We start from the raw sequence: 18,439 nt of genomic DNA, 5'->3' as shown, positions 1-18,439 counted from the left end.
ATTGAGAAATGTTTAAATATCCAAAGCAGATATTTTTCAAGATTTCAAGAATACCTTTATTAGTTTTTAAGAAACCATACCTCTGTTAAATTACAGATTCTTAAATGGGAATTCAAATTTGTTTTGGTATGATATAATTCAGATATGTGTGTTTATATGTAAGTGCATATATAAATATAGTCTGGGGATTTTTTACCTTTATTAAATTTAATCTTTTAATAGGGGCTTTAAGGATATTTCTACGGCTCAGCAAATGCTGAAGAGAGCACAGAAAATGAAATCAAAGAAATTAAGGAAAAAATTAGGTGGGTAATCAATGATCTTTGCATAACTATGTATCTGACATTGAAGATAAAATCTTTTAAACTATTTTTTAGCAAATTGTATTTAATGAGAATATAAATGAAATGCACAGATATGAGAATGTCCAAGGTAATAATTCCATAAAAAAAGAACAAGAAAACTTAGAGAAAATTATGATATTACATTTAATGATTTATTATACTCTTAAATGCTATTTTCACTTTTCCCCTGTTTCTTAGCTACTTGGCTATTGATTTTTCTATCTATTGTGCACTGAGAATTATGCTGTAATTGGTTTCGAAGCTGGTTCATCTCAGCAAATGTTGATTCTAAAGAGCGTCTGCTTCGTGTGATTATTCCTTTGTGTGTTTTTAAATTGCTTGATTATTCAGTAAACTATTTCTATAAATTCATCAGTTCCATGAATGTCAGCTATGAAGACTTCACAACTTGACACTTTGGAAAAGGAGCACAGTGTATATCTTTTGTGATTATGCTGAACTTGTGAAATGTTCAAAGGCATCTTTTCTTCTATTCCATTTGCCAGGCTATTCAAATCATTTGTCTTTCTTTGGACACCTCTAATCATTTTATTAAAATTACTTAATATGTGGAGTGGTTTATAGATGTCAGAGCAAGAAATTGGTTGTTATGAATTTATAACCATAATTAAAACAATTTAAAATTATTTGTATATTTCATATAACTTTGCATTTACTTAAAACTTTATATTTACTCATGGACTCATAGGCTCAATATAAGCAACATGACTTTTTTTTTAATCTGTTTTGAGTTTCTCTCACTCATCAGTTTCTTTTATAAAGATCTTAATGTCAGTGAAATGTTTCCATAAAAGTAACATTACTCCTGAGAAGAGCAAGGAATCTATATTTATCCTATAGTTCTAGCTTATATCAGCATACAAAAAAGCACTCAGATTAATTTTTATCTTTATTAATTTTTTTAATCAGTTCAATTATAGAATTCTAAGAAATATGTATATTTAATTTTTAAAAGCAGATATAAAAATAACCAAGATACTGTTGGTTTCTAAGTAATAACTGTTATTTGTTGGCACAGCACTTACTAGCCATGGATAAATTACTGATGACTCAGTTTTATATTCCTAAATGTTCAACTTTCCTTTTTTGGCATTATATTAGTGATATCTTAATTTTCCCTTTTATCTTTTTGAGATAACTATAATGTTTTTTGTTGTGTACTAAACGTTTGTCAATTTTAAAATATTGAAATTTTAAGCATTTTTAGAGAAAATGTAAATATGTGCTCTGTTTGTCAACTTGCTTTATGCCTCCTGTACTCTTGTAAACTCCTACTAAGTTCATCAGGGCTCTGTGGTGGTTTCCCAGGGAAATACAACCCCAAACCCTTAATGATGATGAGACTCTCAGTTCCAGGGAAGTGGAATTCAGTAAATCGAGGTAGTTTGATAATGTTATATTGCTTTGATATATTTTTCTACTCATTTTCAACAGTATCAAAAACAATGTTTAAATCAATGTTTTGAGAAAAATAAAAGTTACTGAAACTCCTGGAGCAAGTTCAAATACCAGAAGTGGCTTAAGAACTGATTCAGCCAACGTTCAACAAATAATTATTATTTATTTAGTTCAAGGTCTAATTTCTTAGATACTTACAGTGTTTGCAATGTCTGTGATAGTGAAGGTAAGGAAAATTTTATCTTGTTGGAATCTGTCTCTGGAAATATATAGATGTTTCTTGCTAATTCTTGTAACTGAGGGGTTTTTTTTTAGGTTGAGTACATTTTTAATTGATCAGCATAGTAAATAATATTTTTTAGAAAAAATTTAATAAGGAATATATGCTCATACATAAAAATCATTGCTTTAATGGCCAAAAATTAGACATAATTATTATGAAGCAAAAATTAAACCTCTTTTTATCTGTCACAAGGGGGCATGGTAGGGTAACAAATGAAAAAGGACATCCAAGTTAACACCCACATCTTAAATTTAACATTTTGACAGTGGTCATTAAGCATGACCTGTTAGGTAAAAATCCAAAATGACAACTGTACAATTTTTATGGGGATATTTACTCTAACTACATGATTGTAAACCAAATTGCATTCTTATTACTGTGTGAGGTTTTGTGTCTTTACATTAAGCTTTTGTTTTGCTTCTGTTTTATCAAAATAGTATTAGATTGATGAAATAAAAGCAAGTTTTTAAAAATTTGAATTCTGAAGTGTAAAACTTAATGATGACCTTTAAATCCTCCTCACTCTTTTTCTCTGCTCCCCCCTCACAACATATACACAGAATAGAAATAGTCAAGGTAAGATTAAAGATGAAAAAGAAAATCAGTGGGATCCTCTACATTTATGATACTTTCATCTTTAGTAGGTTGATGATGTAGAATTTATGTCATTTTGTATATGTGAGCAAATCATTTAAGACTCAGTAACTCCGTCTGTCTTCTTACAGAATAAAGAATTTTCTAGTATTAATGCAATCAGTTTGTGCTATGCTGTTAACTTATTTGAATCTGCCTAAAATAATGGCCATAATTTTAAACTTTTATTACTCACTAATAAATTTAAATGATTTTTAGATACTTAAATTCTGTTAAATACTTTAAAAATTTACAAGTAATTTTCAAATATGCATATATATGTATATATCTTACATGCACAACTTGCCAAGTTGAAAATTTCAAGCCACCAGAGGGCAACATTTTTCGTAAAACTGTTGGAGACTAACCAGCTCTGTGTGGGTAGGGAGGGTGTCAAGTGGGGCAGTCAGAGAATAGAAAATTAAATGGGATCCCTAAAATCTAACAAAGCACTAATCCTCGTGGAGGTGGGTCATAAATGCACGAAGTGTGGAAGCTTTAATTCAAATTTCATGCCATGAAAAACTTAGAGCAACTTGCTTAGTAGCGAGCTCTTAATAATAGAGCAACTTGCTCAGTAGCAACTTGCTCAGTAGCGAGCTCTTAGAGCAACTTGCTCAGTAGCGAGCTCTTAATAATATTTCCTGTTTGTGTCTTGTACATATAGTTATTTAGCCAAGGGATATGAGTCAACAATATTTGATTTAAGATGAGAGTGAAAATAGGGCAGAAAGTAGGGGGTTAGTTATTTGAAGAAAGTTGCAGATAGAGGAAGAATACCACTGAGGTTGCTGATTAATGAAGAAGCAAGGGGCTGAGAAAGCAAGCAGTGTGGGCAGCCATCAGAGGACACTCAGTATTGATGACTTCCATTAGGATAAATGAGGTCATCTGCTTTAAACAGAAGAGAGAGGAGGGCGAGAGGGAGGGGGAGGAGGAATTAATTAGAAGCCACAGGATGGAATCTAAAATTGTGAGGAGTTACCATGATTTACTTAGTTTGGTTTTGGCTTCTAATTGTTGTTATTCCTAGTAAGTCATTGCTATTTCCCTCATGATGGACATAAGTGTGAGCCAGTAATGACTGGTCTTGTGTTTGTGGGTTTTTGTTTGTCTTTTTGTTTTTACTGTTGCATCATGCATGGAAGTAATTTCAGAATCTGGTGATCTGGGTTGGTATTTAGCAGGGAAGTTTAGAGTTTAGTACTGCAGTGAAGAGCATCATGTGTAAGGTGAGAGTTGCTGGGTTGTTGAAAACCCGAGGGTCAATATCCTAAAGATAGTGAGCATAATTGGTAGCAAGACTGAGATGAGCCAGATGGAGAAAGAGAGTGAGTGAGTGCTTTTGATGTGGAGCACTCCTGAGAGAGGACAGGTTTTGAGTATAGGGATTTTGGTGGAGAGCAAATGGTAAGAAGTTTAAGGGCTAAGAATATAAGGATGAGGACATAACGTGGCTTTCCAACATTTATAATATTTATGCATATCAAATTTCGAATTTCATAGTTAGAAGAAAGAAAGATCAGGATGAAGCAGACAAGGTTAATTTTGTTATAAACGTAGAGCCACCACTAGGGATTAGAATCATCCTGCAGCTGTTAGTAACACCTAGCACTGTTTCAAGTACATGTTAAGCATTCAATAAATATTTGCTGAATTTATTTCAATGAAGAAAAAAGCTTGAGACTGTGTTAGCAACACTTAGTTATAGCCAAGAATTAAGCCAGGTAGAAAATAATTAAAGCTAACTTCTTAAAGTGAATTAAACAGTTCATGGGCTATAGCAAAGAGATTGGGTTGCAAAATGATAAGGTAATTAAGAAATGTTAAGGAAGGATCAAAAGGGAACAGCTTAGACAAAACTGTGACAAAATGAAGTTTATTGCTGATTTATTTTGTTTACCTTAGTGATTCCCAAAAGGAACTTAAAAGAATTTTGATCAAATGTTACTTTGTTGTGCTCTGAACAAAACAATAAGAAAACTTATTTGAATACTAAGATCCTGGAGGACCCAGTCTCCACTTGTTCCCCACCAAATTCCCTGAACCTAATACCATGGTAGATGTTCAATAAATAACTGTTAACCAAATCAGCAGTAGATTAGCTAAAAGTCACTAAAGACATTTGACTCTGTGTATGCGTATGAACTGTGTGTATTTTATAGTCATTTAAATATATGTTTATATTTGAGAAGGCAAATTTAAATTAGTAAATAATACTCCTTATAAAAATGAACTATAGCTAGTCATTCAATCTTAGCATAAAACTTATTTGACAACACTGCTCTACGTGGCACATGCAGAAAATGGATAATAACCAGATTTTCACGTATGTCGTTAATGAGAATAAGATAAACCAGTGAGCTAAGATTAGGGTTATAGAAACTGTGAAGAGATTGCACAGGGGATGGAATAATTTTAAGGATATTATAATGCCTAAATAAAATTGTTACTTAAATGAGGTAATGGATAGAAAGTGTTGAGTACAGAGCCACATACATAATGGAAAGTCAGCTTACTTATGGGTTTCTTTAACTATACGATAAAGATGTATTTAAAACCTATTTTCCAGATACTGAGCAAGTCATACTGGGAGATAAAAAATTTAAAAAACAACAACATTGACCTGCCATTGATGATTGCTGAGGAGTAGATTTAAATGACTTTGTAATGCTCTTTACAATATCCTTGTATCCTGGCTTTCTTACTTGATTGTGTATTTTTTGAGGGTAACAGTAGTATCATTCATGGTGGTCTTTTTGGGTACTGTCAGAATCAAGTGATTTTTTTCCCATCTAGAATTACTATATTTTTTGCTTCTTATCATTATTCCTTATTATTATTCCTTAGCAATTTGAATTAATATGTTTTTAATCAGTTTAAGGTGATGCAATCAGAATGTTTTGAAATACAAAGATTGAAAATGTAGCACTCTTTATGTGCTCTTGATGAATAAAATGATTTTATTGAGTAAATTGAGCTAGACAACTCTTCTAAATATTTTATATGTGTTAAATTATTTAATCATGATAATAGTGTGAGGCAAGTGCTGTCATTATCCATGTTTTACATATTAAGAAATCAAGTCATAGAGAGATTGTTATTTGCCCAAAGGAGTGCCAAAGAACTTATACAAGATCCATTGCTTTTATTTCATGTGCTATACTGAATAAAATGAAGTCAGTTATGGATCCATCTATCTATTTCCTATATGTCCCACCTTATTCAAATAGCAATGATTTAAGATCTTTTCCAAGGATATAGTAAGTTGGAAATATTATTGTTGTTTATGTTTTAATTATATGCTTACTAGCTGCCCTTTATTGAGCACCTACACTTATGTCTTGCTGCTTTACACACATTATCTCATTAATTCTCACAGTAATATTTCAAAGTCAGCATTATTGGACAAAAACGGAGGCAGAGGGTGAGACCAATTTGTCCAGAATCATACAACTAGTAAAAGTTGGAGTTTGGATCTAAGCCAGATCTGTCGAATTGTAATATTTTTGCTCAGGAAATACATAGCTCAATTAAAAAGGCAAGAAAGTCAGGAGAATGTGTAGAAAGATCAGCAGGTTATAATAAGGTATCGTAGAGTATGTAAACCCATGATAATCTGCTTTCCCTGACTGACTAATGCTCTTTTTAACATGTCATTCTTTTTTTTTTGTAAATGACTTAAGTGATATATAATACTTATTCAATTAAATATATAGACAGAGTTTTTTTATTATTCTTATTGATAGTTCATATTGAATTCATATAGAAGCACCCAACTCTTATAATACCTTAGGTCACTTATAATTATGAGATGTATCCAAATATTGACCAATATCTTTCCTAATATGAAATATATAATCTCTCTGAAACACGTAAATCATGCTTAGCAAGGGTAAATTATTACTGGAAGACTAACGGAAATCTTCAATATGCACATGCTTGAGAAATAACTCTGCAGATACTCTTCTGCAATTCACGTTCTAAAAAACGTGCTACTTTAGCATTTAATTAAAATATGTAATTTGGGTTTTATGATATTTTGAATCTTATTTTTTCATTTAGCATATTCACTTCTATTGCACTAGATAGTAATCGAAGATTCTTAAGGTCTCTTTTTGTAAAATGATGTAAGATATTAATAAAATGTATGCTGCCCTGAATTGTGGTTTTATGTTAACCTACTTCATTTATTTTTTTATTGAGGTATCATTGACATACAATGTTGTACAATGTCAGTAGGTATATAAACCTACTTTAAATGCAGAACTTTCCACTCCTTATTCTACTCCCTGTTACTTATTTCACTATTTTCTTTTCTTACAGTTCTTCAACAAGCAAAAACCTTTTGTCTTAATTCAACCACACTAAATCCCTAATTTCACATTCCATAGAACCATTTATTATCAATAAAAAATTATAGCGCCCTACATTTACAATTATTCTATTTATTTTGTAAAATTAATAAATTCAGAATTCTCTTGTCTATAAAAAATACTTAGAATTTATACATCTTCATTATGTAAAATATCATACATCAAGGCAAACAAAACATCATTCATTTATCTTTAAAACTATTGAAAATTATCTTTTATCTGTTTCTTATCTCATTATTTGTCTTGTTTCCATCTCCTATATCTTAGCTCCTTAGAGTTTAGAGAATTAAAAAAGTAGGGTATATGGTTTTTCCTGTAACAATAGATTTTATCTACATGTATTTATGAAGAGTTTACCTTATTCCAGCAGAAATGTCAGGAATTTAACAAAGGAGCTAAAATAATAAACAGTAAAACAACTCTGTAAGTAAAAAGATGATGCCATAACTGGAAAATGTAAATGTAAATTTTTTCTAATTATTAGTATTTCTGCCCTGTATATAAAGTATTGGCTATATGCTTAATCAGATAACCAAGAATATATAAATGTTGCTTACTTTTTCATATTATAAAGCTTTTTAAAATAACATCATAATCAATTTCACAGAATTTTATAGAATGGCTATTATTTTTAATATTATTATAAAAAAATGTATAGCGATTTCAGAGAAGGAAAAAACAAGAGTTGAGCTTTTGTCTTATTTTTCTCATTTTGTCTAGATCCCACTGTGCGCCTAGCATTATTCAAAAACAATGAAAATAAAGTATCTGATACAAAGTCACCAAAGAAAGCACAGCCACAAAGAGATGGCTACTTTGAAGGTATGATTTAATCACAGATATATAGAAAAGTAAAAAAGATGGAAAATTGTATTTAAAGCAAATTTTAGAAGTCCTCATTAGCCCTAAAGTACATATATAAAAAATTATGTATAAAATATAATTAAGTAAAAGTCAAAATATGGCTCTTGGAGCTAAAATACTAATTTGGTGTCTTGATTCATTAGCATAGTAGTTTAGTATTTGTATAAATGCTTATATAAATTTAAATTCTTTGTATTTTTATGTGAAAGTCTTATAATGCTGTATCATCAGTGTTGCTAATTATATTTAAATTTTACACTGACAGATAATGTCACCCTATATCAATGGAAGTGATTACATGTTGAAATGACATTCTAATATATTTACTGCCAATATATAAAAATTGCATTAAACATTATGAATTAAACTCTGGAATTTTAAATATTTTACTACATTTGAAGCTTGTCCAACTCACTTCTTGGGTAAAGGATCTGCATATCTAAGTGGCAGATTGTATTCCTTATTTCAGCATTCAGAACAATTATGGACTTATATTATTAATCAGAAATATTTAAATGTAATAGAGCAGCAAATATGACTTAAAACAAGTTTGCTATTGCTTTATCTTTAATATTAAAATGGTCATAATTTTGCCTATAGTTTTGGATTGTAATTTCTAATAGGAAAAAATGGAGTCAAATATTTTGAATGGAAGTGAACTATTCAGAAAATTTAATACTTTGTCTTCTGTACATTTTAAATAAATCTTAAAAGTTATGCATCATTATAGCATGACTGAAAATAGATACATTTTAATTTAAATTTCTATTCAGTAAGGTCTCAATTAAAGAAAAATTTGATAGTTACCAATTTTATATTTATTCAGAGATACCTACTAAGTATGTAGGGGTGGAAGACATTGGGTCTAGAATTTTCTTTAAGTATATAGTAATAAAAATATGCCTAGAAAGATAGGTAAAGCAAGTCTGGCAAATTATTGAAATTGTTAGATCAATAGATGACGGTATAAGGAGGTTTGTTTTACCATCCAATTTTTTTTAATATTTAAAATTCTCCATAGTAAAACATTAAAAATGTGATGACCAATGAAGGTGTAAAAAATCAAAATTATTGCAAAAAATGTTTATGGATTAGTATTTTAATAGAATTAAAAAATACTTTCAGTGTAAAATAAGGCTTCAGTTTTAATCAGGGCTCATTTCTTTTAACAGTCTTAACTTCACCATTTCACTGTTTTTGAAAGGAAGAGTAGAAATTCTGCTAAAATCAATAACAACTCCACAGATATTACCTCTTAAGTAGTATAGCACTGTTACTTTAGAAAGGATATGCCTAGGAAGAAAGATAATTGGGGCATTTTTGCCCTTTAAATTAGCATGTACTTTAGAACCAGGAGGAAGAAATCTATCCCAACCTGTTCTGTTACATTTTCTTTTATCCTATGAAAGGTGAAGATATGTTACCATCAAGAATAGTATATATGTATACAGTATATCTATTGATCTGTATACTAAAATAAAATATGCCAGAAGAAGTTCAAATAATGATAGAAATAAAATGGAACACTTCTGTATATGCTTTATGATACAATGTGCATTTTTGTTTTGTTTCCTCCATATGAAATGTGTTTAGTTTACTTTTTTCTTTTTAAACCTCAAGTACATTTGGCATGTCATTAATTTCACTGAATGGTCTTTATGTACCATATATTCTAGTGACTAATAGTTATTTTAAGGCATTTTTTTTTTTGAAGGAATGGGCTTGGCAAAAATGATTGTGTGTAGAAGAACATTATTTTCCCTAATTAATATGTTTATTTCTGCCCCCTCTTTTAAGGGGAAAAGAGTAAGGCAAAGATTATTTGATTATTGCTGGCCACGTTGAACCCCATGTTATGTTTAACTGCTGCTCTGGCCTCATCCACCTCCTAGACTCATACTCTTTATTTTCTGACTGGCCACAGAGGCCAGTCAGCTTCCAAGTTAGCAACCTGACTAACCACAGCTTCCCAGTGGAGGGCGCATTTTTAAACCAGGTGTTTTGAGATACAATCTATATAGTATAAAATGTACCTGTCCTGAGTATGATTTGATAAATTTCAATATATTTATAGTTATACAACCTAAATCTAATATAATTTTAATCTAATTAAAATCACCACAATCTAATTTTAAAACATTGGAAAAACTTTGCTTTCCCTTAAAAAATTCAAATAAAATTAACAATTGGGTATATTACCCCCAAAAGTGAGGGAGATCAGAATTAAATTTTACTGTAGGTTTAGATTGAATGACTCTATGTGGAACAGTATCTCAATATATTTGTATGCCGGCACTGTAATAATTTTCTTGGTTTTGTTGGAATTAGATGATAGTATTATTTGAATATTTTTTCTATAATGCACATATATTTTATAATAACTTTGATTTTTAAAAAAACTAAATTTAAAAATACTTCACATTGCAATGTTGCCTATGTGGGATTTTCATGATTCCTCTTATAAATTGTACTAAAATGCTTTGATTTTTTTTTTTTTTTTTGTCTTTATCTGGATGTCACTAGCAGGACAGAGAGGATGGTAGATATACTCTATTGGTCTGGGATTTAAAATATGCTTAAATATGAGGAATATTTAATATGAAATATCAAAATATGCTTAAATATGGGGAATATTTAATATGAAATGTCAAATTATATTAAATGACGTAAGGTAAATTATACCCTTTTAACAGACCATGTTTTACAAAATATCTTTATATTTTGCTATATTCATGACTTGCTGGCAATTTTTGTCTAGCTGCCCTTAACCCTTAAGACCATTTAGACCCTTCACTCAGACCTAAGGCTGAAGAATCTTTGACCACACCTGTTCTCAGGGTAACCTCATACATGTGCCATGTGTCAGATATCAGTTAGTTTTTCCTATGATATGCAATTTAAGAGCCTGAGCACTTTACAGATTCAACACTGGTTTACTTGATTTATTTGCTTATTTATTTATATTTGTTTAATGTCCGGTACTTGTCTTGGTTTATTCTGTATCACCAATGATTTCTACTTAAGTTTCAATATCTGATCTCGCCTTAGAATGGAAAACATTTTTAAATTATTACCTTAAATATTTTCCACCAAGTTTCTTTTTTTGGTTTCAAATGTTCAATTTGGAGCCCTTACGTCACTCTTCTCTGGCTATCACTGCTATAAAAAGAAGCATAGCTTAATGGATGTTAAGTGTAGATTCTAGAGTTAGTCAAACACAGTTTGAATCTTGATTCCACCTTTTATTGGCTGTGTGGCCTTGGGGACATTATTTAACTTCCCTGTTTAGCATTATTTTTTCACCTGTACAATTGGATACTAATAGTACCTACTTGTTGGGGATTACATGAGATCCTACTTGTGAAATGCTTGAAGCACACAGTATAAATACATAGTAAGTGCTCAAAACTTGTAATCTTTGACAACAGTCATTTTTAAAGTATAGGTGTGGTGTTTTGTTGTTGTTGTTGTTGTTTGTCTTGTTTGCAATTGGTAGTATTTACTGTATTTCTTGATAGGTACTGTGCTAAGAGTTTTATTTAAACTCTCTGGTTCAGTCTTCTCAGAAACTCTTAAGAATGTATTGTAACTGTCAATATTTTACAGAGAAAACTGGTTTTGAGAGTTTGATAAGTGACTTGCCCAAGGTCATACAGAGAGTAAGTGGCTGAAGGGAAATGGGGATAATTTCTTTATCAAAACAAAGCTAACAAAAGTAAAACAAAATGCAGACATTGAAGAGCAAAGGTTCTTGGGTAACCCTGAAATGTATACAAACTTATAATCAAAATATTTAAGAAAAAATAAAAAGACTAACTATTATATTAGGCAAAACTCTGGGAAACTAATATTTTTGTTTTTTATTCCTTTCTTATAGCTTGCATTAATATAAATTAAGAAACAGTTTAGTGCCAACATGGTGATAAATATCTGTTTTGTGACCTGTGTTTAGATGCTATCTATTCTAATTTTATTATGATTACCTAACATTATTAAGTACCAAATCTTTTAAACTCTAGGAGTTACCATATTTTCAATCAACAATTTTAATTTTCAGATAGATGAGAACCTCTCCACCCAGCCCAAAAGTAAACACTATATTTTTGTTTTATTTATTCCTCTTTTTATTTATACATAAATTAAATGACTTCCCTGCCCTAATCTGCTGAAACTTAAATTTCCTACTCCTAAAGCCCAATGCCAAACTTGGACTTCTGGTTTTGGCCAAGGAAGGAAGCTAGACAAGCCAGGAAAAAAATTGGATCTGGCCCATCAACCTTCACAGAGAGGTAGGTTCAGTCTTAACTCCTCTAATCCCTGGGACAATTTTACTTCACTTTAAAGTCAGATTTTCATAATTCCCAGTTTGGTGCTGTCGTCACTAACATGCTTCTATTTCTGTTCTTATAAAACTGAAGATTCACACATACCATATGTTTTTATATATCATAGATGTTCGAATATTCTTGTATCAAATTTTTGAGTATTGAAGTCATTAAAAGACTTTAATTTCTATAATTTTTACTTCAGAGCATTTCTAATCAAACCATGTTCTTTTGTGGTATTTTTTACTGTATGATTACAAGCATGTTCTTCTCACACTTTCTTTCTTTTAATGCCAGCTTAGAGCACAGAGTCACATTCTGTATATGGTTTTATAGTAGGTCTTGTATTTCCATAGTTATATAGAGTACTTGCTAATAGTGCCAACACAATTAGGTATTAAGAGCTGGTAAAATAAATGCCACAAGGTTAATGCAGGTAACCAAAGGCTACCTGAAGGTACTCTTTTAAGAAGAGACATGCTTATAATCAAAACTCCCCAAATACATTTTAGGCACTATCATACCATTTAGTAGTATAAAGGTTTGGAATCATTTCAACTTTCTACAGAAAAACAAAAAAAGTCTGATTAGGGAATTCAGTCTAGTGAAGCATAAAACAAACTGCAGTTTTTAAAAAAGTATTTGTCTATGGATAATTGAGATTTGGGGAATGGCAATCCAGGGCCAGAGAGAAGCTGATTAAACTCTTCCTTATCTACATCAGTAGTAAATGTTTGTATTTTCTAATTTCCACCCAAATTCAGTCATAATAATATGTATATATTCTATTCCAAAGTATATATTTGTATTTACATATATGTCTTGTGTATATATTATTTACATATATCATATACAAATATATAATATATATAATTGACATATAGACTATATATGTTTCATATATATATGATATGTATATGGATAAAAATGAAAAGGGATTTCAGAACTTTTAGAGTTCTTTGAAATAACCATGATATATAGGCTGTGAGATATTATTAGTTTATTTTTTATTAAAAAATACAAGAGGGTTTCCACTTCTGGAAATAGAGGACTGTTTAATTAAAACCAACTTTCTTTCTGAGAACAACTTTAAAAGCTGGAAAATGTAGTTTTAAAAAAGCTAATTGACGTCATTGGAGAACTAACAAGTAAGTAAAGAATTATAAGCCAAGAAGGACATCCCAAGAGCTAAGACGCTGAGCAAAGCTTTTGATGATGTCACCAGTCTATGTGAACTGGAAATAGACTTTCTACTAACCTCTTGCCAGAAACAAACATAAACTATGTCCCAAAATAGATAACATCGTCTCAAGCTTCAAATTATTTCTACATTTTTTCCTATATAATTTTTGGCACACAATAGAAAAAAAGGCATAGAAGGAGATGAGACATCACTGAACACCATGAGAAACAATAGACAACAGAAATTGAGCCAAGAAGATTTAAGATAATGAAGACTTTAAAAGAAACATACATAATAACTTTAGGGATATAGAAGAAGAAATTGAGAATTTCAGTATACATATTAAACCTATAAAAATATCTGAATGGAAAGTCTATAACTTAAAAGCACAACAACTGAAATAAAGAACTCAGTGCATGGGTTTAACCACAGATTAATCAAAACTGAAGAGAGAATTACTGGACAGGACAATAGCTATGAAAGAAATATTCAAATTGAAGCATGAAATGAAAGAGAATGAAAAATACAGAAAAGAGAAGACGTGAGATACAGAAAAAATGTCTAACACACGTGTAATTACAGTTCAAGAAGGAAAGGTAAGAGAGAATGGTGTAGAAATAATGTCTGAAGAGTTAATAGTTGAGAATTTACTAAGGTGAGGTAAAACCTCAAATTATGGATTCAGGAAATTCCATGAACTACAAAGGAAATATATACAAGGAAAACCACACTGTAGCACATCATAGTAAAAGCACTAAAAAACCAAAGACAAAGAGAAAAATTCTTTAAAGAGCCAGAGACAAAAGTTTATTATCTTCAAAGGAGCAATAATAATGAAGCTGGCTTCTTAATAGAAATTATGAAAGTCAGAAGACAATTGTTATATCATGCTGCTCCCCAAAGTCATAGTTTGAAGCCCTAAACCTCAATTTGACTATTTTTGGAGATAGGACTTTTAAGGAGTTAATTAAGTTTAAATGAGGTCAGATTAGTGGGACCCTAATCCAGTAGAACTGATATTTTTATTAGAAGAGGAAAAGACACATACATATTCACAGAGGAAAGGTCATGTATGGACACAGTAAGAAGGTGGCCATCTGCAAGCCAAGGAGAGAGGCCTCTGAAAAATTAAACTTGCCAGCACCTTCATCTCAGACTTCCAAACTCCAGAACTGTGAGAAAATATATTTCTGTTGTTTAAGCACTCAGTCCTTGGTATCTTGTCATGGCAGCTCAAGCTGACTATTACACAATGTAATGATATCTTCAAAGTGCTAAAAGAAAATAAGTTCCACCATGAAAGTCTATACCCAACAAAACTTTCTCTTCAAAAATGAAAGCAAGACACTCATGCCACCCAGCTGTCTACCTGCTGCTTCTCTGTACAGCCACAAGGAAGAAGGAGGATGACATCTGGATTCCCGAGCCAAAGCTTCACAGAGAAAATGGGGAAAGAGATTGGCTCTGGGAGAAACCTATGGCACCCTTTATTTATCTGTGTTGTTCCTTGCTCCCTGAAAGTAACCTTTCTCTCCACCTTTCAGCTGCCTATTCACTTGCTACCTAGGACACTTCTTATATTTCTGTGATGGCTGATAATCCTATCAGGGTGTTGGAGAATTATTACAATATCTTAGAAAATTCATCATCAAGGACATTAGTTTTCTATCTAAAGAAGGCTACATGAGGTAATGAAGTAACAATGGATTTGGACTGAGAAGACTTCAGTTTGAATCTTGCATAAATACTCATTATCAGTATGCTCCTTGTGTTTGTTTTTTCTCATCTGTAATTGGGAACACTAATCTTTACTTCACGTGATGTTTTGAAAATTAAGTGATAATCTAAGGTCTTCCAGGTAAAGACGATGGATCTGAAAACCCTCACTAAAACTTCAGGGGAGATATTTTAAAGACACATACTAACAAACATGAGAATATAAGGAAGGGGCAACGGCATTATAGTTTTTTTAGACTAAAAAATAAATATATGAATAAATAGAAAACAAAAGCTTAAACTAGCAATGAAATATGAGAACTATCTCAAACCAAAAGTTTCAGGAATTGATGGTATTAGGCCTTCTGGAAGTGGGGTGAAAAGGGTAATAAAATAAATAGGTCCAGGATACTCTTGAAAAATTCTTGAACTTAATTCTTTGTATAGGATAAAACAGAGTCTCTGGATTCAGGAAAAACCTTAGCACCTTGCTAAAACTAAGAAGAGTAAGTGTAGGTATTCATGTTAAATGCCAGGGCCACAAGCCCTTCCCCTGCTTAGCTACCAGAAGGCTGATTGATAATCACGTTTTTTAGCCTGCTCGAGTGGCCATAACAAAATACCATAGACTGGGTGGCTTAAAAAACAGAAGTTTATATCTCACAGTTCTGGAGGCTGGGACGTTTAAGATCAAGACGTCAACTGATTCAGTTCCTGGGGTGAGCTTTCTTTCTGGCTTATTTCTTGTTATGTACACATGTGACCTTTCCTTAGCACATGTGGAGAGAGAGAGATATCTCTCTTCTTCGTCTTATAGAGCCACTAATTCCATCATTAGGTCCCCACTCTCATGACCTAATTAACCCTAATTACCTCCCAAAGACCCCCTCTTCAAACACCATCACATTGGGAGTTAAGATTTCAATATGGGAATTTTAGGGAAACACAGACATTTACTCCATAGCACCATGCCTTTGACTTTAAGGAAAGAGATTATAGGAGTCTTTCTGGAGATTCTTTTTTTTTTTTTTTTTTTTTTTAAACCTATGGGTTTCTGCTTACTTTTTTTTTTTTTGATTTATTGATTGATTGATTGATTGATTGATTGCTATGTTGGGTCTCCGTTTCTGTGCTAGGGCTTTCTCTAGTTGCAGCAAGCGGGGGCCACTCTTCATCGCGGTGCGTGGGCCTCTCACTATCGCGGCCTCTCCTGTTGCGGAGCACAGGCTCCAGACGCGCAGGCTCAGTAGTTGTGGCTCACGGGCCTAGTTGCTCCGCGGCATGTGGGATCCTCCCAGACCAGGGCTCGAACCCGTGTCCCCTGCATTAGCAGGCAGATTCTCAACCACTGCACCACCAGGGAAGCCCCTTTCTGGAGATTCTTAACAGTCCAAGAGGAAACATCTAAATATTGACATCAAGTGTTTCCAATATAGGACTCAGGTAGGTCACCCTAAGATGATAGGCATCACTCACTTGTACAGTTTCTTATCAATTTTATAGACTCCCTCTCTAAATATAAGCACACAAATGATGATTCTTAAAACATCTGAAAGAAACTTTTAAGAAACAGAGAGAAAAAGTAACAAACATAGTCAACTTCAGGTGAAAAAAATCTTCAAAAATACCATGAATATTTTCATAGACATAAGAAAAGATTGCACCCATGAAATAAGAATAAGATGCTATAACAAGAAAGAGAGAGCTCAGAGAACTAAAAATATCTCATTGTAAATAAAAAAATGATATCAGAAATGAAAACTTGGCAGAAGATAAAGTTAGAAGATAGTGTTAAAGAAATTTCCCAGAAACTGAAGCAAAATACAAAGTGATAAGAAACATGAGAGAGAACATAAAGAAAAGAGGCTCAGTCCAGGAGGTCCAACCTTGATAACTAATAGAAGTTCCAGAAAGAGAGAACACAACAACAAATATATTGAAGGAAATTGTCAGAGAAATCATTCCAAAAAATTCCCGAAACTAAGGGAATTTCCAGTTTCCAGATCAAAAGATCCCATGTTAGGAAAATGAATGAATATAAAGCCTTTGTAGCACATCTTAGAAAATGTCATAAAACCAGGGACAAAGAAAAGAGTTTAGAAGTCCTCCAGAAAGACAAACAGATCACATGTAATGGATCAGTTATCTAAAAGGCACTGGACTTCCTAACATTAATCTTAGAACCTAGAAGATGATGGAACAGTATATTCAACATTCTTAGGAAAAGTTATTTTCTACCTAGAATTCTATAAACAGGCAAACTATTAATAAAATTTAAAAATATAAAAACATATCATCTTACTTTATCTCCCTTGCAACCTTGCTCAGGAAGCTACTGGAGGAACCACTCCACAAAAATGAAGAGTTAAACCATGGAAAAGGATATATGAGATCTAGCAAAAGAAACAGACAAAGGAATCTTTACAATGATGGTGAAGAGAGATCCCAGGATGACAGCTCACACAGGTTTTGAGAATAAATACTCTATGGTGACTGAAAACATCATGAGCAATCTCTCTGAGGGAAAAAAAAAATTGTTTTTATTGTCTGATGTGCTCGAACATATTTGATAGGAGATATACTTCTCAGGAAGAGAGTGTTGGAGTGACCTATTGATATGTGTGTACAAGGCTAATGCATGAATATATAGTAGATATACCCTTCTAACAAAGAATTTGGACACTAATGATAGTACATAGAAAACTAAATGTAAAAAATTAAATAACTAAATGTTAGGAACAAAAGTTATACAAGAAAGGAAATGTAATCTGTAACTGCTTTGCTTTTTTTTTTTCTGTTTGAAGCTGTGTGTTTTGAATTCAAATCAACACTTAAATTCATGAAACATGGTAGGCTTCACACAACACTAAATTTACTTAGCTTTAAGGAAGGACAAAGGAGAGGAGACTACAAAGCATGCTTAGTATAGTGAGGGCATTGTGACACCTAGGCATAGGACCTGGTGTCCTAGTCATTCTGCACTTAGGAAATATGTGGGCATCAGAGTCAAGTCGAGGCTATGAGTGTGTAGATAATCTCAATTAAAGGAAGCCGTCAGCTCTGGTGATCCCAGCAGCTTTTATAATTAATTAGTCATGTAGTCGTCTCCGGTATATGACCAGCTAGTAACCAAGTCCACTTGGGGATATATAACTAGCTTCCATTCTCTGGTTCAGTTGCATTTTATCCATATTGGTTACTTGTAGCTCAATAAACAATCTCAACAATGAGGTAAAAGGGCTTGATCTGGTACAGCTGAATTCTCATTGATCTTGAATTCAGTAGAGATTAAATTC

The 18,439-nt window shown here is 32.0% G+C and overlaps 1 protein-coding gene across 1 annotated transcript in view; it reads left to right on the top strand.

Moving 5' to 3' along the window:
• LRRIQ1 (leucine rich repeats and IQ motif containing 1) overlaps nt 1–18,439 on the top strand; it is a 207,712-nt gene that overhangs the window by 122,547 nt on the left and 66,726 nt on the right. Inside the window, exons 22-24 of the mRNA XM_082418862.1 lie at nt 223–305; nt 7,776–7,877; nt 12,113–12,208. Of these exons, the coding sequence (XP_082274988.1) occupies nt 223–305; nt 7,776–7,877; nt 12,113–12,208 (281 nt within the window). The remainder of the gene's footprint in view (nt 1–222; nt 306–7,775; nt 7,878–12,112; nt 12,209–18,439) is intronic.

This window comes from Balaenoptera physalus (genome assembly GCF_965194825.1).
Source record: "Balaenoptera physalus genome assembly, chromosome: 13".
NCBI classification, from domain to species: Eukaryota; Metazoa; Chordata; class Mammalia; order Artiodactyla; family Balaenopteridae; genus Balaenoptera; species Balaenoptera physalus.
This window is presented reverse-complemented; position numbering and strand designations above follow the sequence as displayed.